This window comes from Staurois parvus, unplaced genomic scaffold (genome assembly GCF_062004578.1).
Source record: "Staurois parvus isolate SC_StPar_1 unplaced genomic scaffold, SC_StPar_1.0 ptg000029l, whole genome shotgun sequence".
Lineage (NCBI taxonomy): Eukaryota > Metazoa > Chordata > Amphibia > Anura > Ranidae > Staurois > Staurois parvus.
The window spans coordinates 3715149-3741015 of NW_028317825.1; the positions used below are offsets into that span (position 1 = coordinate 3715149).

Genomic DNA, 25867 nt, shown 5'->3' on the forward strand with positions numbered 1-25867 from the left:
GGAATATCATGTTTCGGTCCATCTGAAGTTGCACCTCAGATTGTCCAGGAGCTCAGCGATGCCCTGGTCCAGATCTGGGAGGAAATACCCCAGGACACCATCCATCATCTTATTAGGGGCATGCCACAATGTTTTCAGGCATGCATACAAACACGTGGGGGCCATACAAACTGCTGAGTACCATTTTGAGTTGCTGCAATGAAATTTCAGCCTGCTGCATAATTTTTTACTTTGACTATGGGGGGGGGGGGGGCTTTGAATTCAGTCCTCTGTAGGTTGATAGTTTTAATTTCCATCAAACAATGGGGCATCCTTCCGTTCCTAACGCATTACCCAGTCCATATCAGTATAGATATCCAGCATGAGATTTTTCCCCATTAAGATCTGATGTGTTTTCAAAGTGTTCCTTTAATGTTTTTGAACAGTGTATATACTACTATAATTTTTAGACTCTATAACTTTCACACAGAGTAAATAATATACACTGGTTTAGGTTATTTTACCAAAGCAATGTAGAAGACTACATTTTGGCCTACATTTATGAAGAAAATTTAATAAAAAAACTAAGAAAAACGTGTCGTTTTTTTAAAAAAAAATTTCATTTATATAGCAAAAAATAAAGAACTCAGTGATGATTAAATACCACCAAAAGAAATCTCTATTTGTGCAAAACAAAAAAACAATTATATAAATGTAATTTAACTACAGTGTTAGCTGACCAAGCAATTGACAGTTAAAGTAGCACAGTGCTGAAAACACAAAAAGTCTCGGTCATGAAGGGGGTATAACCTTCCGGAGGTCAAGTGGTTAAGATGGCCATACACTCTTAGAATCTCAGAGGAATCTGCTGAAATTCTAACAATGATTGGCCCTGCTGGATTAGTAAAAGTCAATTACTCAATCGACTTTTGTTGAAGGAGCTTGTCCAAAAATTGTTGGCTGAACGGCGGCTGCAGTCAATCAGCTGCAGGCACCATTTGAGTATTCCGAAAGCCAGTACTTACGACTTTCACAATCCAATAGCCCGGCAGGGGGGAGTCATCTATCCATGCTGTTTGTGTGGTTGGAGGAATCTGTTACGTTTATTTTATTCGGCCCGCAGGCTGAATAAAAGAAATCTATTAGTGTATGGCCAGCTTTAAGATTGTCCCTGCTTAAAGAGTAAAGGAGGGAAAGAGAGGGGGTGAGCAAGTATAAGAATGAGGCAGGAATGGGAGCAGCTGGCAGTGACCTGGAGCCAAGCAACAGACTCAGCAGTCTGAGCAGCTCCCATCCCTCCCTGCCCCCTGCTAATCAGTACAAATACAGATATACATATGCATGCCAGAGTCTTCTATGCAGGCAGAGTGATGGAAAGAAGCATATTCTTTGACTACCAGAAACTTACTACTAGGAAACAAGCTGTGGACTCTGCATTGCTTTCCAAGCTATGTGCCTGGAAGAAGAATCAGGACACAGTGAGGTAGAGTAAGAGACCAGAATCAGTGACGTACACTGGTGTAGCAGCAATACAGAGGCTGGCAAGAGAAGAGAGAAGAGAGAGGTGCAGGAAAACATACAGACCAGAACAGGGGAGATCCCTCACACTGCAGCAAATGGTAAGGATGTCTTCTTGTGTCACTTCTTGGCCACTTGCTAAAGCCATGCAGGGAGATTATTATGAGATGCAGACAGGATTATAATTGGATTTATTAAAGGCTGCAGTCAAGTGACAGATTGTGTGTTGTGTTAGGACTACAAGGACAGCCAGAACTGGCATGACAATTAAAAGGTCTTTTCTCTGGATTATTTATTGTTTTATAATAGAAGTTATATCTATGATTTATTTGTGACTCAGGATTGCAATAAAATAATACTAAGAAGTGACCCTTTTATTGTTAGATCCTTTGAGGACATAAAGTAATTACTGCTGAGCTAAGCAGATGCAGGCTATGAACTATTAAAGTTAGAGTGTATATCTGCCTCTCTGTGTCTGCTGCAGAGTTCTGCTGTTTCATGATCCTACACTACAATAAAACAAGTTCAATTGCATGCAAAACTGTAATAGGAGACATATAATATTTCTAATTCATATAAAGAATGGTCCAAATGTAACACTTTGTATCTCACACACAAGAATTGTGAATACAATTTGTGTTTAAAGGGCAGTGACTGTAACCTGTCACAGTGGAAACAGAGGCCAGTGCAGTAAAGTGTTTAGGGATTTGCATGACCTCTTGGGAACCAGACCTGTCAATCTCCATTCTGCTTTAAGACGTCATGTTCAGTAATGTGGTGCAACTTCAAGGAATTCAGTGTCACTGACTGACAGCACAAGCTCATAGATAGCTCTGCAGCTTCAGTGATTTGCTGCTAGGATAGAATCAATATATTATTCAAATTTTACACATTAGACGAGTAAACATTTGCCATAAATCATCTGTATAAAGGTAACGCACAGATTTTAAAGTGCACCTGTACCCAAACAGGAATCAAATGTAGTGTGGGGCAGGAAGGTAGACACTGTACGTCATGCTAGTCCAGTAATGACAATTTAGCTGTATCATGTTGTACTTTGGTGTGACTCTTTGGTGTGTATATAAGGTTCTCAACCAATTTTCTTCCAAGATTCAGACAATTTTCCAATTGAATCTTAATTTGTTACTAAACCCAGGACCCTGCATTCACTATATCTGATCTCCCACAGTACACAGAACATGGAAATGCAATTAGTTTAGTAAATATAAACTGCTAAATACCTTTTCTCATCAGCAGTATATAGCAGTCTTGTGACTTCAGCAGAACACTGGTTAAAGCTTGTAGGAGGAGTTTCCTTTCTGCTCCAGGAGGATGTGAAACCCCTGACCTCTGTCTGGTCAGTACTGATTGGTCCTGTACTGATCCCATGAACTCTCCCAAGAAAAAAACACCTCTCTAGCAATACACACCAAACTGAGCATGTGCATGTGTCTACAGATTCAGTCTGTATCAGGTGGTCATTTCAACAAGAGGAGGGGCAGAGAAGAAAGAATCAGTCTTTTTACACAATGCAGAGGATTAACCCCTTAGGTTCCACAGTGAGTATAACAAGCATGCTTTACTGCATATACAGACTGATTTTACTGTTGTGGGTTTGTGAAAATGTGTGAATCCTGAGTGAACATTGGGTAAATCTTGGGTGAAAACTAAGGATGCATCGATACAATTTTTTTCAACACCGAGTACAAGTACTGTTTTGTTTTTTTAAATACTCGCCAATACCAATTACTAATACCTATTGCCTAGGAAGAATAGGTAGAGGGGTGGTTTGGGAGGTGGAGGGGGGGAGAGTTAGAGAGTTGGGTGAAGTCAGGGTGGGAGGGGGGTAAGTGAGGGCAGGGAAGTTGAGGGTGCGGTGGCATGGGGGTTGTGTGATGGGAGAGCTGGGGTGGTTGGGATGGAAAAGTCTGGATCACTGGGGAGGGGGTCATTGGGAGATTGCTGGATGGCTGGAAGGGACCTCCGGAGTGTTAAATTTGGGTGATAAGATAGGGCATGAGGGCTGGGCTATGTATTGGAGGCTGTGGTGATATTAAAGGAATGTAAGGTTGGCCAGTTAATCATTTGCAGTAGTGGACAACAGTAGGAGGCTTTAGGAGTTGAGGACAATGTTGTGAGGAATGGAGGCTGGTGTGGGTTAGGAGTGATAGAGGTGGAGGAGGAAGCTGGAAAGTCATGCAGAGGTGCCAGCTGGTGGATGGGAGGAGTAGGTGTGGAAGGCACCAGACAGAGGTGAAAGCCGGTGGAAGGGGAGAAGGAGGCAACGGGCAGAGTGACAGCTGGGGGACGAGAGGATGAGGTGGGGAAGGCATCATGAAGAAGTGACAGCTGGCAAGAGGGGAGGAGGAGGCAGGGAAAGAATCATGCAGAAGTGACAGCTAGCAGGAAGAGAGGAGTAGGCAGGGAAAGCATTGTGAAAACGTGACAGCTGGCAGGAAGGGAACAGTAGGCAGGGAAGGCATTGTGCAGAGGTGAGAGTTGGCGGGACGGGAGGATGGGGAGGAGAAGGTATTCTGAAAAAGTGACAGCTGGCGGCAGGGAAAGGAGGAGGCAACAGGCAGAAGTGACAGCTGGCAGGAGGGGAGGAGCAGGCAGGGAAGGCATCGTGCAGAAGTGACAGCTAGTGGGAGAGCAGGAGAAGGTGGGGAAGGCACTAGACAGAGGTGACAGCTGGTGGGAGGGAAAGGAGGAAGCAATGTGCAGAAGTGACAGCTGCAAGGAGGGGAGGAGAAAGCGGGGAAGGAAATTGCACACAATACAAAATGTTGAGCTTCATCGCCCTTCCAAAGTCATCTGAATCCTCTACAAGCACAGGTGCAATATGTAGGTGCCTTAAAGCCTTGGTTCCCAACCTGTGGCCCTTTGGTATATCATGTGCGGCTCTCAGACTTCTGCAATCTGTGGTAGGAACACCGATTAGGATAGTAGCACTGACCTCTAGTAGCCTCATGTAACATGTTCCCAGTTTCATATTGTCTTCTGCGGCATATCCCCAGGTAAAAATGTTGCATGATCACACTCACTGACCCAAATTTCCTCTATTAGGTCTGCAGTTCCTGGCAGTCCTCTCAAGCATTACATATAGCAGCCATTTGGTCACTTGAGGCCCTCTTTAGCTCTTATATTGTCAACCTCTGTCTCAATTTCCCCCCTACCTGCAAGTGCGTATTAATATATGTTGGACTGGTGGTCCAACTGGAGATGCACCCCCACACTCAGAGCTGAATCAAAGCAGAACCCACAGTCAGTAGCAGATGCTGGGCATTTTACATAACCCCAACAGTTCCAGATCCCACAGGACAGTCCTAGAATTTCAACAAAATACCAGCATCCTGTGGTTCCAGGCTGGCCCCATTTCCTAGTGCTGGAACAATAGTCCCACCAAATGGTTTTCAAGGAAGAGGGGGGTAGCATCACTGACAGCTAATACCTCTCAAAGGGGGAGAGGTAGAACACCACTCACCACCAATGTTTTTGAAGGGAGGGAAACATCATTGACCACAAGTGCTGTTCAGGGGAGGACGGGGGGGGGAGGGGGACACCACTCACCACTCACCACCATTACACTGACCTCACCTCCTTTCAAAGCATTTGTGATCAGTGGTGTTTTCCCCCTCCTCTATGGAAAGCATTGGTTGTCAGTGATAGCTTCCTTACACCTTCCCAAAAACATTGATGGTCAGTGGTGTCCCTCCCTTGAAAAGCATTGGTGGTCAGTGGAAAGGAGGACAAAAATGGTTTTCAAGGGGGAAAACACCACTGAGAATTAATGTGTTCCTTGGAGGAGAGGAAAATGCCACTAACCATCAATGCTTTTGAAGGGCGAGGAGAATGATTAATCAACTCTGGCCACAAATGCTTTTAAAGTGGGTGGAGACAGTCAATGACTACCAATGCCTAGGAAAGGAGGGAGCAGGTCTAATATACTGACCACCAATGCCTCGGAAGGGTGAGGGGAATTTCCTCCCACTGACCACCAGTGCCTTAGGTGGAGGATTCTTCCTCCCACTGATGCAGATGCTGGAAGTGGGAATTCTTTCTCCCACAGATGCATATGCTGGAAGTGAGCACGGACAATGGCAAATGGGAGTACTTTCACCCACTGATCACAGCAATTTTTTCCTTCTACAGACTGCCAAGGCCTTTGCATCCCCCACCCATTTCCACTGACTGCCAACTCTGGAACTCTCACTGACCTGTAGGATGGATTATATTACATACTCCTGACCTTTGCACTCTCTATCTTTGTGCTTTGTGTTCCGCTTCTGATCTCTACATTCTATAAGCTACAGTATCTCACAGAAGTGAGTACACCCCTCACATTTTTGTAAATATTTTATTATATCTTTTCATGTGACAACAAGAAATGACACTTTGCTACAATGTAAAGTAGTGAGTGTACAGCTTGTATAACAGTGTAAATTTGCTGTACCCTCAAAATAACTCAGCACACAGCCATTAATGTCTAAACCACTGGCAACAAAGTGAGTACACCCCTAAGTGAAAATGTCCAAATTAGGCCCAATTAGCCATTTTCCCTTCCCGGTGTCATGTGACTCGTTGGTGTTACAAGGTCTCAGGTATGAATGGGGAGCAGGTGTGTTAAATTTGGTGTTATCGCTCTCACTCTCTCATACTGCTCACTAGAAGTTCAACATGGCACCTCATGGCAAAGAACTCTCTGAGGATCTGAAAAAAATAATTGTTGCTCTACATAAAGATGGCCTAGGCTATAAGAAGATTGCCAAGACCCTGAAACTGAGCTGCAGCACGGTGGCCAAGACCATACTGTGTTTTAACAGGACAGGTTCTACTCAGAACAGGCCTCGCCATGGTTGACCAAAGAAGTTGAGTGCACGTGCTCAGTGTCATATCCAGAGGTTGTCTTTGGGAAATAGATGTATGAGGGCTGCCAGCATTTCTGCAGAGGTTGAAGGGGTGGGGGGGTCAGCCTGTCAGTGTTCAGATCATACGCCGCACACTGCATAAAATTGGTCTTCATGGCTGTCGTCCCAGAAGGAAGCCTCTTCTAAAGATGATGCACAAGAAAGCCCGCAAACAGTTTGCTGAAGAGAAGCAGACTAAGGACATGGATTACTGGAACCATGTCCTGTGGTCTGATGAGACCAAGATAAACTTATTTGGTGCAGATGGTGTCAAGCGTGTGTGGCGGCAACCAGGTGAGGAGTACAAAGACAAGTGTGTCTTGCCTACAGTCAAGCATGGTGGTGGCAGTGTCATGGTCTGGGGATGCATGAGTGCTGCCGGCACTGGGGAGCTACAGTTCTTTGAGGGAACCATGAATGCCGACATGTACTGTGACATACTGAAGCAGAGCCTGGGCCACAGGGCAGTATTCCAACATGATAACGACCCCAAACACACCTCCAAGATGACCACTGCCTTGCTAAAGAAGCTGAAGCTAAAGGTGATGGGCTGGCCAAGCATGTCTCCAGACCTAAACCCTATTGAGCATCTGTGGGGCATCCTCAAACGGAAGGTGGAGGAGTGCAAGGTCTCTAACATCCACCAGCTCTGTGATGTCATCATGGAGGAGTGGAAGAGGATTCCAGTGGCAACCTGAGAAGCTCTGGTGAACTCCATGCCCAAGAGGGTTAAGGCAGTGCTGGAAAATAATGGTGGCCACACAAAATATTGACACTGTGGCCTTGATTCACTAAGATGTGAGTGTATTAGCAGAGACTGACCATTTAGGCAGACTCCGGTCAATCAATCAGTCGTCTGACCAGCGTCTAGCAAGCTCATTGACGAGCGTCTACTGACTACTTTGCTATCACTAAATGTGGTATCCCGTCTGGCACATTTTTAGGTGCATTACCGGATATGTTCGCTAGATGGCGCACAAGCGCGGGCTTTATTAACATTGGCGTTCTTATAATGGCAAAATAGAATTCTTAGAATGTAATGAATAGTACACCTGTATTAGAATTTTCTATTTTCTTCTATTTCTTTTCTTGCTGTGTCTCCAAAATGATCAGGAAACTAATGCATTTACTAATGAATGTCAAACATTCTGTACTCAAATGTTAAACATTTTCACACTTATATCTCAAATAATTTATATACTTCTAATTTCCCAATATAATTATATATCTTCATTCTCTTTAATCACGTAACTATTCTATGTTAAAGACAAGTGCAGCGCTATAAATGCATGTGATCAATAATGAATGCATGTAAAAACCAAAAAGTGCAAAGAATTGCAACAATGATGTAATATTGTAAATGGTGCTAAAATAAGTTCATAGAATCATTCCTGAATAATGGAATGTCCTTCGTGTGAGAGTACCAACTCAGAGAGTGCCTATGAATGGCACGTGTGGTCTCTCCGTGACGGACAGTAGTGCATGAACTTGTGAAAGGTAAACCACCCTTGGGACTGGTCTACACTCACCAGAACAAAAGTATTAATGTGTATGGGTTATACACATCACACATCTGGGGGTGCAGCGGTATGCTGGCAGTTATGGGTTAGTCATCCAGCTCCATCCATCCATCAGGGTGGGTGCCCAAATGGTCCTGGGGAGGAATTAGCTCAGCCACAGGAGCCAAAAAGGTGCTCAATAGTGTAGTACACTGTCACAGGGGTGGATGACCTTTCACGAGTTCATGCACTACTGTTCGTGGTTATATTTATCTTGTGTAATACCATTTTACTAGTCTATATCATTTGACCAGCGCTCGCTTTATCATTTTTAAACAATGTAACTATTCTACATTATAGCTCAAACTGTGTCTCCCACAGTGGTTTAGTGGTTAGAGCTCAGAACTTACAGCACTTGGGTCATGGGTTCTAATCCCAGTCTTGGCAACATCCCAAAAAAATGGAGATCAATTTTCTGGGTTGTGGCAGGAATATTGATCAATCAATTATGATTTTGCCTAATGACTAGAAAGTGGATGAATGTTACTTGCGTACTGTTCTTCTGCCAATTAGGAAATGTGCAAGTTTCATGCCGTGTATATTTCATTGTAACTTTTTTCTCTTTTAAATCTGTCTCCTTATACAACTTGACCCCCTCCCCCACCCCATCATCACCTGTCCCATATGCAAATCTATGGATCACCGCCCCACTCTTTAACTATCTATTTACTGATCAAGTGAATGTGTCTCATTTTCTATCAGCTACAGCTCAGATCTCACATTATTATACAATTGCTGATTGTATCTCACCACTAGTCTGATTGAATTCACAATTGCTGGTCAGTCCTGTTCCCTGACCTCTAATAACCTTTAGGGCCAGTTCACACTACATGTGTTTCAGTTGCTTTTTCAGCATCACAAACGCACAGAAAGAAGGTTATATGGTTGTCAATGTCATAGTTCACATCAGCGCTTGAATTTTCAATGCATTGCAGGTGCTGTAAACAAAGTTGACCACGCTGCATTGTTTCTGCACAGAACTGTACTGGAACACATTGAAACGTCCTTGAATGTACTAAAACGCACATGTCCCTAACTACATTGAATACAAAGAAAATAGAAAAAAATAAGTGGAAGGGATACAAAAATGCAATGTAAACATGTCCAAAACGCATCCAAGATGTACTGGAACACACTAAACATGCATGCCAAAAGGGCATGAAAAAAACCCATCAGGAACACATCTAGACTGTTTCTATAGTGTGAACCAGCCCTTAGGACTTGTTCACACCATTGGTGGTGCAGAAACGCATGCAAGAACACACATTTTCCAGCACAGCAAAGAAATGCAATGCCCTATGTAGATGTGCGCAGGTACCATGATGAAAACGTTGTTGCACCTACACACGTCTATTAAAAACAGCCCCATTCACAGCCACAAATACGCATGGCACCACACTACTGTGCGGTTAGGTGCGACACACTTGGAAAATAACATAAAAATAAGCCAACATGGCTAAAACATATCTTGAAAATATGGGGACTCTGATATCCGGCGACAGTCCGTTCATGAACGAGAAGCAATTCTGCACCCCTAAAACCAACATAGAGGAAAGGGATGGTCAAATTGCTGTGCTGCTTCCAAACCACCTCTGGCATGCCAGGGTCATTATGCAGGTCCTCGATGCCAGTTCTTGCCTGCAGCCACAAAATATCCACTGGCCACAAGTGAAGGTGAGTGGAGGACGTGAAGGTGGATTTCTACCGCAAGCAGTACCACTCCTGAAAAATGAGAGCAAATAATCATTGACACGTCATCATGACAGTCAATTCTCAGTGCAGGCTATCTAGAGTGTCTTTCCTTTTTAACCATTTCAAGAGTTCAAGGAAACATTCTTGGAGCATCTACTGTGTTTGGAAAGGCCAAAGGTCCCCCCCTCCCCCAGGCACACTAATGCTTATGCAGGCCATAGACGGGGAGAAAAACAGCCGATTTTTCTTTTAAAAAATGAAAAATCGGTTGTTCAAGCGGCCGATGTTACTAGCAATGGTAAAAAAAAAAAAATCGGCCGATTTTCATCCCGTCTACAGCCGGCAAAAAGTGTCCCTGCAGAGAGCTCCGCTATTTCTTTGACAGTTCTTTGACATTTATAGCGGTTGCAACAATGTATTTGTATCCATTTTGGATACAGATGTTTTTATTCGGAAACAAATAGATACAATGTTGCAACCGCTGTAAATGTCAAGGAACTGTCAAAGAAATAGCGGAGCTCTCTGCAGGGACACTTTTTGCCATACTGGAATTCCTCTCATTTTTCATCCTTCTTCTTCCTCTTCTTCTTCTTCATCATCATCCTCTTCTACTTCTTCTTCATCATCATCCTCTTCTTCTTCTTCATCATCATCCTCTTCTTCATCATCCTCTTCTTCTTCATCATCTTCATCATCCTCTTCTTCTTCTTCTTCATCATCATCCTCTTCTTCCTCTTCATTATCTTCTTCTTCATCATCATCATCCTCATCATCATCTTCATCATCATCATCCTCTTCTTCATCATCATCATCCTCATCATCCTCTTCTTCATCATCATCATCCTCTTCTTCTTCTTCTTCATCATCATCATCCTCTTCTTCTTCTTCATCATCATCATCTTCTTCTTCATCATCCTCTTCTTCTTCATCATCCTCATCTTCTTCTTCACCATCATCCTCTTCTTCTTCTTCTTCTTCTTCTTCATCATCCTCTTCTTCTTCTTCATCATCATCATCATCATCCTCTTCTTCTTCATCATCATCCTCTTCTTCATCGTCGTCTTCTTCTTCTTCATCATCATCCTCTGCATCATCATCCTCTTCTTCATCATCATCATCATCCTCTTCTTCTTCTTCATCATCATCCTCTTCTTCATCATCATCATCATCTTCTTCTTCTTCATCATCATCATCCTCTTCTTCTTCATCCTCTTCTTCTTCATCATCATCATCTTCTTCTTCTTCCTCTTCTTCTTCATCATCATCCTCTTCTTCCTCTTCATCATCTTCTTCTTCATCATCATCCTCTTCATCATCATCCTCTTCTTCATCATCTTCTTCTTCATCCTCTTCTTTTTGTCTTCCTCTTGCAGGTCACTGCTCATGTGCAGATTTTTTATCAGTAAAAAATCGGCTGATTTGCCCATCATTGCCGTGAAAATCGGCCGATCGGCAAATTCGGCCGTTTTTTTCCCAACTTTACCGAAAAAAAAATCTGCCAAAATACCGAAAAACGGCCGAACAAATAGCCCACTAACGATCCGAAAATCGGCCGATTTTATTTTCGGCCAAAAAATCGGCCGATTTTCGACCCATCTATGGCCTGCATAAGATATGGTGTGGCCCTAGGGTCAATGTGTGTTTAGAATACTTCCAAAATGCACATACAAAAACACTCCATCCAAATGCATGTTGCATTTCTATAGCATGTTAAACAGAAGAAAAATGCACTTACATAATGTTAACATGCGCAAGTAAAAGTAGACAAAATCCACATCCTTTTATTCTGGCTTCACATACATGCATTGTGGTCTAACACCGCACTCCTGGGCAAATCACATGCAATTTGTGTGCGTTGCAATTAAAGACAAACATTTTGCACACCTCAAATTGCACCGCATCCGGGCCAAAAATGTGCAGGACCCTTTTTCAGGGTATGCACATGGGTGTGAATAGGCATGCCATCCAATTTGGCAAATCGCAATACGCTTTGTGTACCAATTTTGGTGTGTTGTTAACTTCACCTAGAAAGCCGCAGCAGGTGGCATGAAGGGGTTGCGGTTGTGATGCGGTGCAGCGCTTGCACAGAAAACACTGCAAATTTCACATCGCATCTGTGTGACACCAGAATGTGCCAATATGTGGCTTGACAAAGCACAGTGGTCAGTGCAGATTATTTTCAATCCATGTTTTTTTACACTTTTCATTCACTGGTTTAACTCAGGTGATCGTTAATCACAATTATCTCCGGAGATCACATGCAGCCCCTCAACCATCTACACATATCTCTGGAAATCTATACAGATCTCCTTGAAAAAATGTCTCCTCTCTTCTTCGGAAAACAATTGTCCTCCACCTCATAAACAGGGGGACAGAGAAGACTTCTCCTTGATAACTAAAATCAGATGAATTATCTGTGCTTAATAAACATACACCAATACTGCAAATGCATTGTACTGTCCAAGGCATTGCACACTAACGCATTGCACACTAGAAATGTCAAATGCGTTAGTGTGTACAGTGCATGAGTGTAAAATGCTTTAGTGCACACTGCAGTGTACAACGCATTGCACACTGTAATACTCTGTACAAAGTAATACCGTGTACACCCACACATTGTAGACTGTAATGCACTGTACTCTGTCATGCAGGATGGAGCAACGCATTGCACACTGTGATACCGTGTACACCCACACATTGTAGACTGTAATGCACTGTACACTGTCATGCAGGCTGGAGCTATGCATTGCACACTGTGATACGCTGTCCACTGTCATGCAGAATCCAGCAACGCATTGCACACTGTAATACCATGTACACCAACACATTGTAGAATGTAATGCATTATACGCAGTATACATGTCCAGATATTCAAAGATTAGCCATGAAGGCCTAGCTGGTTACCTATTTGGCGACCGCAGATAGCCGAATAACGCTACACTGGATCCAGGCAGCTCTGGGAGGGTGTCATATGACATCCTGGCAGAACGCGCTCTCCGTGATTGCTGTGTCCTAAGGACACAGCTGATCACGTGATGTGGTAAAGGCCAATCACAGCGGCTTTTTACCATGTGATCAGCCATGTCCAATGACACGCTGATCACCGGGAAATGCATTTGCCGGGTCTTGGCTGCACTTTCATCACGCTGTCAGAATGTGTGGAAAGTACTGCCGAGAACCAGCAGTTATCAAAGCAGGGGTCGGCCCCGATGATCAGTGCCCACCAGTGCCACCCAACAGTTCCGCCCACCTGTGGCCAGCAGTGCCACCCACCAGTACTGCCTCATCAACGCACATCAGTGTTGCTAAATTACCAGTTTACCAAATGTTATAATATAAACAGACTTTTATTCATTATGAGCTATTTTGTGGTTTATCGAGCAAAAAGTAAAACTCACAGCAGCAAGTCAATACCACCCAAAGAAAGCTCTATTTGTCTGAAAAAACTGATACAAATTTAAGATGGGTACAATGTGGCATGACCGCACAATTGTCATTCAAAGTGTAACAGTGCAGAAAGATGAAAATTGGCCAGGACAGGAAGGGGGTAGGAGTACCCAGTAGGCAAGTGGTTAATATTATTGACCCATCAATACCCAGGAGCTAATGTACAGATAAGCAGCATGTGCACCAAGTGAGATTCTGCTAGGCCCCACCCACAAAATTGCAATTACCTGTCCCTCACATGTTATAAACATATTTGCAATGGCCACAGTTACTTTACATATAAGGATCATCTCCTCAGTTGAGAACTGTGCTCTCGCCATGTCCAAATGCCAATAAAGTTATCAAAATTTTCAACCAACACAAAACCTCCAGCCACTTGTCATCCACTTACACTCCCCACAACCACTTCCGGGTGCGTGCGCATGTGATGACGGACTTCCAGGATAGCCGTTCATGCGCCATGCGGACACCTGTTTGGTGCTTATTTGTTTGCAATCGCGCATTTCTATGCACGGCTATGATAGCTTTCGCAAATGTGTGTTTCGTATTGATTTGTTTTTTTTTAACCTTGGCTAATATTTGTTGCCAAAGGCCAAAAATCAACGAAGTGTGGACTATTTTATTACTATAAATCGAATTGTAGAAAACCTGTAGCTGGCTGCATAGTGAATGTGACATTCTTTAGTACATAACAATATTGTGGTGCAAGTGGGTTTTTTTTTTTTTTGGTTTTGAAAAAGCCAGTTTGCACCCACTTGCATATTCACGCTCTTACAAGCTACATTTGAGCAGATTATATAAGTATACAAAGTAACTATTAAGGTTGTTCATATATTGAACATAAAATAAACACAAAAACATCAGTCAAACATTTATTGATCAAATATATCTTCATTTATTTGGTCAGCAGGAACAAGTAGGTACAGTCAATATCTTGGTGAGTCACAAAAATAGGATGTGGCAAAAATAAAACACTCCTGCTCATAAGAGCTTACAATCTAAAGATACTTCTAGTGAACTGTGTGTGCTCAGGTTATAGCAGGAAACAAAGGGGAAGATGAATCAAGTAACATTTTCGTGCACATAAGATTTACTTACACAATCACTTAGTATGAAGATCCATTCACAAAAAAAAAAGTCTACAGATCAAAATATCAAGAAAAAGCATGTGAAAAAAAAAACCCTCCCACCTCTACAAATCCCCTCCCACCTCTACAAACCCCCTACACATACATTTGTCAGGTTTGTCAGAAAAATGCATTGGAGTCTAAATAAGCAAACAAAATTAAAACAAGAGCAGATTTTAAACAAAACGATTGACATGTGTGAGGCTTTCAATGCAAAGAGAAAAAACACAATCATTGTGCAATAACACACAAACACACTTTACAAGGCCAAAAATATGCAAACATTTCCAGCCCACTTCCAAACACAGCCTGGGTGGTGTCTGGGGCAATTCAGCACAAAATCTCTTCTTCCCCCAAACCACTACAAGCAAGGACTTAGTCACAAACCACCCGGCCTAGTAACAGGCCAAATCACTCCCTACTGCACATCTTTATATAAGCTAGGTTGTATTTGGAGCGTGCCAAACAAGGCCCCACACCCAATGAAGCCTCACCCACCACTGACCTTAAGTTGGTCAGTGAAAGTGTTTTCACCTGATGAATCCGCTTCCTACCTGCATTAACCCTTGGTATACAGGCCCCACAAATCAGAAAGATATATACAGTGAAATGTACGTGCGCAGCATACAACAGAACATTGAGCAGGGATGTAAAAGGGAACCCCAATTGGAACCTTTATTGCTACTATGGTCACAATTCCCTCCAGATTCTCGCATGAGTTAAGACAGTCACATGACCACATCTTGTATGCAATACTGAAAATGACAAATCGATTTGACTAGTATGGTGAATTTCCCATCAATTGGCAAAACACTCCAGAAATCAAACTTCACCAAACATTACACTCTGGGCAAAGCTGATTTACAAATCCTGCGACTTACAGTAAAATTGACCATTTCAATGCAATTTTCAAGACATCTGACACAGATCTCTATGCAAATTGCCACTAAAGTAGTACATGTACTACTATATACTACATACTATATACATATACTATATGTACTATAGAAATCAATGTTTGAAACACACCCATGTGGTCGCTCTAATAGCATACAATAGGGTGCGACTTTGCCTCTCTCTGTCAGCTCTTTGCTTGCCAAATCCTTCACAAAAGTGGATGGAGTGTAAACCATCATTATCAAATCTATTAGTGCTCCAGGCTCTTACCCCATTGTATGACATTCACATAAGGTGCAGCTTTGAAGGTGTTTCAACAGACAAGGCCTCATTCTAATTCACACTTTAGGGATCATTTAGACAGAAAGCAAAGATGTTGCCAGAACATCTATTTGAAGACAGCCACACACGGAGATCATGCTACTTCCTCACCAGGGTTGGGATTCAAACCGACAACCCTAGAGTTGTGAGGTAGTAGTGCTAACCACTAATCCACGGAGCTACATTGCTAATCCAGCCTGTATTTCTGTGCTGTGAATCAATCCTAGGTCCCTGGGCAAGGTCAGTATAACTACCAGATATCTCCAATGTGACACAAATGTTGTGCTATGTTGCCAATTCACATGTATGATGGTTCTATGTATCCCAATACAAAGGATTGCAATACTAATACAGGCGTACCTCGGTTTACCAATGCCTCAGGGAACGTCATATTTGGGGTACAAATGCCAAACCATTTCAGTTAATTGGTCTGTTTACAAATGTTTGAATAATTTGGTATGGGCATGTGGCCTGGTATGGTTCAGGAGGGGGGGAGGCGCTCGCTTGTCCCCCCCCCCTTTCCTGACCTGCTGGGCTGCATGCTCAGATAAGTATCTGTTATGGATTTTGGGGGCTACCCCATGCTGTTTTTTATTTAATTTCAGCGTGGAGTTACCCCTTAACATCCATACGAGACCCGAAGGGCTTGGTACGGATGTGAGGGGGGACCCCACGCTTTTTTTTTTTTGTACATTCAGCTGTCAGTGGGGAACCCCGCTGACAGTTGAAACATTAACACATGGCTGTCGCTCCTACAATCAACATGGGGACAAGGTGCTTTGGGGGGGGAGCCCCCCCTGCCCCAAAGCACCCCCCCATGTTGAGGGCATGTGGCCTGGTATGGTTCAGGAGGGAGGGGGCGCTCGCTCGTCCCCCCCCCTTTCCTGACCTGCCGGGCTGCATGCTCGGATAAGGGTCTGGTATGGATATTGAGGGGGACCCACGCTGTTTTTTTTTTTAATTTCAGCGTGGAGTTCCCCCTTAATATCCATACCAGACCTGAAGGGTTTGGTAAGGATGAGAGGGGGGACCCACGCTGTTTTTTTTATTATTTATTTAATTCACGGAAATAATTTGAAATTCAGCTGTCAGTGGGAAACCCCGATGACAGCTGAAACATTCCTTCTGTCCCCGACTGGCCCCGCCCCATACCTATATAAGAACTGTCAGCTAGCCTCTTCTTCACAAGGCTGGAAGCCTCGGACGGGAGCGGAACCTTTTTTTTTTTTTCTTTTTTCGGGTCCCTGCCGCCGCGATTGACGTTGGATCTACTTCGGGGGACATTGTTTTAATAAAGGACTTGTCAAAGACCCTGTACTGTGTTTTTTTTACACCACACTTTTTTTTTTTGTGAAGGAGTCTGCGGGAGCATGTACCGCAGACTCCTTCACGTAGGGGGGGGGCCGGGATCTGGGGGCCCCCTTGTCAAAGGGGGCTTCCAGATTCTGATAAGCCCCCCACCCGCAGACCCCCACAACCACCGGCCAGGGTTGTGGGGAAGAGGCCCTTGTCCTCATCAACATGGGGACAAGGTGCTTTGGGGGGGGGAGCCCCCCCCTGCCTCAAAGCACCCCCCCATGTTGAGGGCATGTGGTCTGGTATGGTTCAGGAGGGGGGGGGGGCGCTCGCTCGTCCCCCCCCTTTCCTGACCTGCCGGGCTGCATGCTTGGATAAGGGTCTGGTATGGATATTGAGGGGGACCCATGCTGTTTTTTTTTTAAATTTCAGCGTGGAGTTCCCCCTTAATATCCATACCAGACCTGAAGGGCTTGGTAAGGATGAGAGGGGGGACCCACGCTGTTTTTTTTTTTTTTTTTTTTTATTGTGGACCTTTATTTTTACATTCAGCTGTCAAAATAAATATTATCTAGACCTTTAAAATAAGTAAAATCATTACAGAAATAATTATAAAGGATAAGAAACAAAAATAGAATCACTAGAACTAAGGAAATCTAATTAGAATACATGAAGATATGCTGAGTGCTGTTTATTAAACACAATAGACGCGAGCGAGTGCCGGCTGTCAGAGGAATCCACAATCAGATTCACTATTAGTCAGTGGCTAAAAAGCAAACGCCCATGGCAGAAGTCTAAAATGTGTTCTGCACATGCTCAGTTGTATTTGCCAAAGACACTGCACGGGCTTCTAGATTTTTACTGTGTCGATTTCCTTGAAAAAAACGATTTTTAACACATTCTTAATTTTTTTGGAAATAGCAGATATTGTTTAAAGTGAAGTCCTGATATTTGGCAAAGCAAATTTCTAAGTGAACATGTCTCTGCAGTGATTTTTCGTGGTTTTAGACTTGCTTCTTAGCAAGTCTGTTTTGTGAGTCTGATTTCGGGCGTGTGTCTTTTTGTGAATTAGATTGGGCATCTGCTTATGGGCTCTGCTCAATAGTGAATAAGGTTGCAGGGTAAAAAATGACGGACGCCCATGAAAATTGGGCTTAAGCCCATAAATATGCGCCCACGCCCAATAGTGAATCAGGGCCTTTGGGTCCAATTTGGACATTTTCACTTAGGGGTGTACTCACTTTTGTTGCCAGCGGTTTAGACATTAATGGCTGTGTGTTGAGTTATTTTGAGGGGACAGCAAATTTACACTGTTATACAAGCTGTACACTCACTACTTTACACTGTAGCAAAGTGTCATTTCTTCAGTGTTGTCACATGAAAAGATATAATAAAATATTTACAAAAATGTGAGGGGTGTACTCACTTCTGTGAGATACTGTATGTTGTACATCACATACCCCTAACTTCTGCACTGTGTAGCTTGTGATTTATATTATATAGCCCTGACCACTGCACACTTTAAGCTGTGTTGTACATTACTCACTCCAGAACACAGCGTTTATTGTCCTAACAGTTGCTGATTGCTGTGTAGTCCCCAACTATTTTAGTTAAGTTCTCCTTTAAGGTAGGATCAGACAAAGTGTTAGCTGTCTTTCTACATTCTGTGCTGAGAAAGGTTTGTATAATGAAAGCATTTTAATTTAAACAAAATTAAACTTTGTGCTGAGGTATGTATGTCTGTAAGACACTTACTAGAGCCACTGTAATTAAAGAAAGTTTTGTCAGGACAAGGACTGTTTCATATACAGTATGTGTGGTGTATATGCAAGTAGGCTAAAAATTCAGTAAGCCAAGCCCAATATTCAGAATAGTTTAACTATTTAACACTTTTTGCTTTGGTGGTCTGCACACCTCACAGGTTCTAATTTCCCTAAGGTGTCCCTCTTCTCAGGTTCAAAAGTTGACAGATATGCATCTACATAACTATCTGTTGCTTGTTCAGGCCTATAATCACAAAACCTGGCAGAGGTAAAGCCTTTCAGCACCAACTTTGCTTGTGGGTCTAAGATATTAGGGTGGCTTCATATTGATCTGCTGCGCTTTGGCCACAGTGTAGGTGCAGTGCAGTGCACCTGTGGTTTTCTTGTTGGTTAGCTGCACTTTCTCATAGGTTTCTATTATGTCCTGTAGTTTTGGTGCACGTTCTAAAAATGCACCAAAGCTGTGAGACATAATATAAGTGTATGGGAAAGTGCAGCTAACCCGCAGGAAAGCCGCAGGTACACTGCACTGAGCCAAAGTGCAGTACACCAGTGTGAAGCTATCCTTTGACTGAATGCAGAAAACTGCAAAGGTAGTAAAAGCTGTCAGGATGCAAATCTGTGAAATTTGTTTTAACCACTTGCCGTTCGCCCACATCACTTTTACTGTGGACAGGTGGCACGGCCAGGCTCAGCAATGTAAAAATACATTGACTGGCACATGTGCACTGGCGCACCCACTGGGGCATGCAGTGCAACGCTCCCATAACTGCTGCGTCCACACGAAACAGCGGATTATGGTTCCCGGTACTCTGCCACTTTGAGAAGCCAGGGGATCACATGATTACTATGCGATCACATGATCACACTATGTACACAACTGTTATAAATGAGTTTCATGGATGACAGTTGTGCTTTCTGTAGTGATGCTGTGATTTGCCCACAGTTATCGCATGATACCTGGTCCCTGAGCTGTAGCCAGTCACAGCATGTCAACAGAAAGCAAGCTGTTATGAATTGAAACCCATTCATGGTGTTCAACCCTACACTGATGAAAGTATGTACAAAAAAAATAGCAAAAGAAGAAAAATATTTTGAAAAAAAAGACAAAGTGTAAAAAATTTAATAAATAATTATTTACTTTCACCAGTCCCTGATCACCGCCACACCAGCCATGATGATGCTGCATTGCACTGGTGACAGTATGTAAAAATAATTTGAAAAGAAACACATTTTATTTAATTTCTTAACTTTCAAAAAAAATGACAAAAAATGACTTCAAAAACCTCGCTATGCCTCTTACTAAATACTAAATACAGTATCTTGGACTGTCTACTTTCCAAAAAGGGGTAATTTGAGGGGAATTTGTACTGTCCTGGCATTTTAAGGGCCTCACAAAATGAGATAGGTCATCAGTACATCAGAATTGTTCCATTTTCAAATATACTGTATATATCATAGTTTGTAGACACTATAACTTTAATGCAAATCATAAATATACACTTAAATATACACTTATTTGTTTTTACCAAAGAGAATAGCAGAATACATTTTGGCCCAAAATTTATGAAGACATTTGATTTTATTAGATATATTTTATAACAGAAAGCAGAAAATATTGTTTTGTTTTTCAATATGTTCGTTTTTGTTTACATAATAAAAAAACACAGTGATGATCAAATACCACCAAAAGAAAGCTCGGTTTGTGTGAACAAATGATATAAATTACATTTGGGTACAGTGTTGCATGGCGAAGCAATTGCCAGTTAAAGTAGTACAGTCTTCAATAGCACAAAAATGGCCTGGTCATGAAGGGGATAAAACCCTTCAGAGATCAAGTGGTTAAGGAAGCTAAATAAGAGGGATCCATTGTAATGATGGCATACTATAATTTTTTTTTTTTTTTTTAGGTGAGACTATAACATTTTCACAAGGCAGCAGCCATCTTTCTCAGCTCATAAAATAATAAATACATTATGTGCTTTTAAGACATGCTTTGCGTGGTGCACTTTTAGCCCATAGGAATCTATTCATAGCATGAAAGGGCCATGTGGCCAAATGTTCCCAGTCCTTCCCTGGTATAAAATAGAATAACCCAAAATACGCGCTCAGTAAAAGTATTATAAAAAGTAATATATCAACTTTAAAGAGAATCTGTCAATGATGATAAACTTTTAAAACTGTCTGAGACCATAAGGTGTCTACTAGTATCTTTGTTTGGAAGAGAATCCTCCTCTGTTTGACCCTTTTGATGCCAGTTTCACCATGTTACTAGAGGCTCAACCTATAATTAAGGTTATGCTTTTTGCTAACTGTAGTCACTCTGTCATGTGGAAATGCCTTAGTGGACAAAAGTTATCCCTGGAAAAGAGAAAATAGGGGACAAAAACCTTTCTGTGTCCTCTGGGGAGGGGAAGGTTGGCAGGGGGAACCACTGAGGGCAGTGGAGGACACAGGAGATCAGCACTCCCTCAAGTGTCAGTTTCTCAGTATATGTCAGAGGAAGATTTCTCTTCAATACCACTGTGTTCAGAAGCACAGGCAGAGGGAGAGGTAAGTATTTACTTTTATCTTTTACACGGATATCCTTCAGACCCAACACTTTCTGGTTTCTCTAGACATGGTCATGGCAGCAGTGGAGAATTAGGGAGGTCAAGACAAAGAAAATCCAACATCACAGAGACACCAAGAGAAAGATGTTCTCCCAATGAAGTTAAAGCAGGCACCTTGAGTTGTCTTCTGCCAGGCAGGACTTTTAGTTTGAAAGTGAAGCTCCAGTCAAGATTGCTGTTTTGATTTTGGAGCAAGTAGGTAAAGGCGTGACCCTATGTTTATTTTTATATCTGCCCCTGAACATGATAATTCCCCTTATTCCTTCTTTGTTTAGGGGAATTTCTTAACTGGGAACACAGACAGCAATTAATGACTTTGTGCACTAGATTGCTGTGACGAATTGCTAGCCACCCTGACTGGATATCTCCACCATACAACAGCTTCCTCTACTCTGGAACCATAATATAGAAAATTTACCCCAAGCATCAGACAGAACCAATGTTGGGGTAAAGCAAGGACTGATTTTATTAACAAACAGCACAGCATTTATATACAAAACCCTTCCCCCTAGATAGGTATGGCCTCCATTACAAGTCCCAGTTGAAAATTGCATCACATAAACAAATAATGGATTCCTTCCTGGCACCCAACTGTCTGGATTCTGGAGTAGATTAAACAAAGTGGGAGCTCATCAACTAAACCTAATTACAGAACACACTAGTTGATGCCAGGAAACATGTAACTGAACGTAACCCTATATATGTTGGAATTCACCCCCTGCACATAGTTCCACTATGCACAGTATGCCAAGGGGTCCCAGAAACAGTCCCTCCAGCCCTGATTGCATAGAAAGGGTAGCTAGTATAATTTAAAGCCAGCCAGGTACCCAGGGAAGTGATGTAACCTTCTTGTGGTTCCTTGTAACCCCAAGATGGAGGTTCCTTTAGTCCTCGGTCCATAGTCGGTGGGAAGGAGGCTGGCCCCCAGGTCCCTCCAGGAGCCCAAGTCACGGTGGTTTCTGTGAAAATGGCATCATTGACTAGTATTTGGCTCAGGCCTCTGGCACTGCAAACCAGTAAATATATATGGAATTGAAGGTGTGCAGTGTTAGACCAGCTACATTAACCACTTGCCTACCAAGGTATGTTTATAAATATCAAGGTAGACAAGTGGTAAAATCAAGCTCACAGTTGCTGCTTTTGATACCGGCTTTAAGAGCTGGCAAAGGGCTGTCCAATTATTTTTTGCAGGAATCTCAAAGGGTCACCCCCCTCTGGTGGCTCCTGCAGGAAACAGCTGCCTTGAAGTAAACATCCATTCCTTCTGGTGACTAATGACCCTGGAGGTGACATGTATTACGTTACTTCTGGAATCAAGACTGTCATTCCTTGGCTAGCGTATCCGATGACGCAGCTATTCCAGCACAATCTGTGCTGTAATAGTTGTATTTCAGGGCAGAGGAGACATTGGGGGTCTAATAGACCCCCAATGTCTTCATAAAGAGGACCTGTCACCTGCCCATTCTATCACGTTTGGTAGCCCCTTTGTGTTGGCAGTACAGTAAAAAATAATAAAGTGTAAAAAAATATCTTTTATAAAATAAATAAAACTAATTTTAAAAAATGTAAAGCATTCCCACACACACCCCGTATACAGGGCACAGCTCAGGGCGAGCACATGTATGTAAACATTAATAGCACTAAAGTTCAGGGTAAACTCTGAACTGATGACCTGTAAAGACACTTTTTTTTGTGATTCTACGGGTGTGTGTCATTTTAAGATGACGAGTTTGGTTTCTATTTTCTCGATGCAATCCTATCTGTTATATTTTACCAACAATTGCATATACCATTGTTTTTGTTATCCAAAAAATGTGTATTTGAGATCTGTGCTTAGACAAAGAAAAAAAACTGCCAGCACTAAAAATTGTGATTCTCAGTAATCAATAAACTAATCTATGGAAAGTGCAGCGCTAAAGAGTATGTATACAACGAAACAAGAATGTCCCAATCTCTACAGAAATGTCACTCAGAAACATGCATTGATAGATGAATAAATAAAGTCCATTACAGCCACATTATAATTGATCCTAATAAATTGGTTAGCCTTCTTTCTTAATGTTCAAAAGCAAGCCATACCACTTACTGGAATCTGATGACCCCCTATTATCGAGCAGTCAAAAAGTGCTTGATGGTAGTAAATCAGCCAGATCATACATCCAATAAGAGGGTTCCGCCTTCTCTCAAAAACAATCCATGTATTGAAGAAATTATATAACAAAAAATATGCATATAGTGTAGTATGTAAAATATCACAATAAAGTGTAGCCACAAAGTGCACGCTCACAAGTAAAACAAATTGTGATCCAAACATATGCACACTATGCAAAGTGGATAAATCCAGTCCACTTGGTGTAGGTATTCTGTACCCAATGAAGTACACTGCTCCCACCAGCCAGCCAAAACTGATTACCAGAGGTAAAACAATGACCATCAAGACCACGATTGGCCTAAAGACTCTTAAACACAGTAATTGGATCACATTCACCAGCATTGGGCTGTATAATAAAATCAATAAGCAGAAAAGGACAAGCTCTATAGTGCAGTAGATAAAGGAAACACCGTTTATTAAAGTAGGATTAAACCCAAAAGCAAACATTTATTATATTGCAGGTCTTAGATGTGATGGGTGAATTAGCTTTTTTTTAGGCTTTCTTTCCTTTATTTTCACCTGGCAATCTGGACAGTAAATCTGTTGTTTTTCAAAGGAACAAGTTCTTCAGCAAAATGTATCAATTAGAGAGATGAAAATCTTACACTATCAGGTGTGCTTACAATGATTAGCTTTATTTATGTAAAATCATTATCCCTAAAGGACAAAAAAAGTGTTTTCCGTAACTAATTATAAAGTGTGATCTGGATTCTCGCCTAATTTGTTAGTGTATTTAAATCTGCTAGTACAATAACACTACCCTCCCCCCAGACTGGCAATGCTGCTCTCTGTTGTGCTCCTGTGCACCTTTATCCAGAGTGGGGCACTCTACAGGAGGTATGTTACTGGCCAGATCATCAGGTGAAAACAGAGGGGAAAAAAGCCTAAGAAAAGAAAACTAATGCAGCCCCCACATCTAAGGATTGGTAAGCTGCAGTATATTTTTTGTTTTGGGTTTAATACTGCTTTAAATAACTACTTTTAATAACCGCTTGGCGCTATATAAATCCTGTATAATAATAATAATAATTGCAGTATCTCCTCAATCTCCTTCTTCATGTCTGCCTGCACCTCCAGTGAGACGCAGTTGGCAGAACATTTGGTGGGAGGATGTGCTACTGTGTCTATCTTGTGGAGTGCAAGATACATCCTTCCTGAAAAGTCCTGGTTTGCTGCAAGCACTCCCAGTAGCTGAATTTCCTGTGTGAAATAGTAGTGTGAATTGATCTTGAGATCTGCTTCCAACTCACAACTAGGAAGTCTAACAGTGAGTTTGCCTCAAGACAGGTGCAGAATGAAAAAATTAGTTCAGTTTTGTATCGATTCATTAAATTACTAATTTTGTTGTGTTGCATTCGTAACAACACTTTTTTCATTTCGTTTATTCCTTTTCGACTGGATTTACATTTTTCTAAAGTATTTGAATCGAATTTGAATCGAAAATATCGAATTAATCCGAATTCATTGTGAAGAAGTGAATAATAGCTGGTTCTATTCAAAATTTGAATTTCAGAAGATGGTCACCTCTCCAAAGTGAGCTGGGTTCCATGAGCCCCCACCCAAAGTTATATTCTTTCTATGTTATTCTACTCTATTTTTTATTTTATTTTCTATTCAGTTCTCCTCTTTTCTATTCTATTTTTTTTATTTTCTATTCTATTTCTTTATTTTCTTTCTATTTTATTCTATTCTTTTATTTTATATTCTATTTTGTTCAGTTTTACTCTATTTATTTGTATTATATTTTATTCTGTTTAATTCAATTCTATTCTTTTCAAAATTTTGGAAGAAGGTTATATTCTTTATATTTTATTCTATTCTGTGCTATTCTATTTTATTCTTTTTGTTCTATTCTATTCTTTTCTATTCTATTCTTTTCCTTGTTTTTTTTTTATTAAATTTTATTTTTTTCCTTTATTTTTTTTCTTTTCCTTTATTTTCTATTTTATTTTATTCTAATCTTTTATTTTCTATTCTGTACTGTTTCACTCCATTCTGTTTTATTCTATTCTTTTAAAAATTTGAATTTCAGGAGATGACTATGCTCTTTCTATTTTATTCTGATCAAATTTATTTTATTTTTTTCTATTTAATTTTATTATATTCTTTTACTTTCTATTGTATTCCTTTATATTCTCTTATATTCTGTTTTATTCTATTCTATTCTTTTCAAAATTTGAATTTTGAAAGACAGCTATATCTTAACACTGATACACATAGTCTTTGAAGGAAATCAGCAACAGTCAGCAATATGTTTATTTTTCAAATTTGTTTTCTAATTTGATTTCGTTTTCAAATTTGATTCTAATTTCAAACAACATTTCGTTTTGTTATTCTGGATTTGTGTAAACTTGTTACTAATGTAATTTGAAAATTCAAATGCATCCAAATCTCCGAATAATGAAAATTTTGTCCAAATTTGAATAAGAAACAAGCTGCATATGTCTATTTGTCTCTTCCTGTTCAGGCCTGCTACAATCTGCCATTATATATGCTACTCTTTCATGGTGTGTCTTTAGCATGGTTATATGAAAAGCTTTCTGTCTTTTACCTCCTTCTCCCAAACTTGCCACGTAAGTGATGTAATTCAAGCACTT

General features: G+C 41.4%; 1 protein-coding gene across 1 annotated transcript in view; it reads left to right on the plus strand.

Moving 5' to 3' along the window:
* The first annotated feature begins 1214 nt into the window (after window positions 1–1214).
* The window catches only part of LOC149471063 (septin-5-like), a 110852-nt gene continuing 86199 nt past the window's right edge, over window positions 1215–25867 (plus strand). Inside the window, exon 1 of the mRNA XM_089657286.1 lies at window positions 1215–1598. Coding sequence (XP_089513412.1) covers window positions 1596–1598 — 3 coding nt within the window. The 5' untranslated portion in view covers window positions 1215–1595. The remainder of the gene's footprint in view (window positions 1599–25867) is intronic.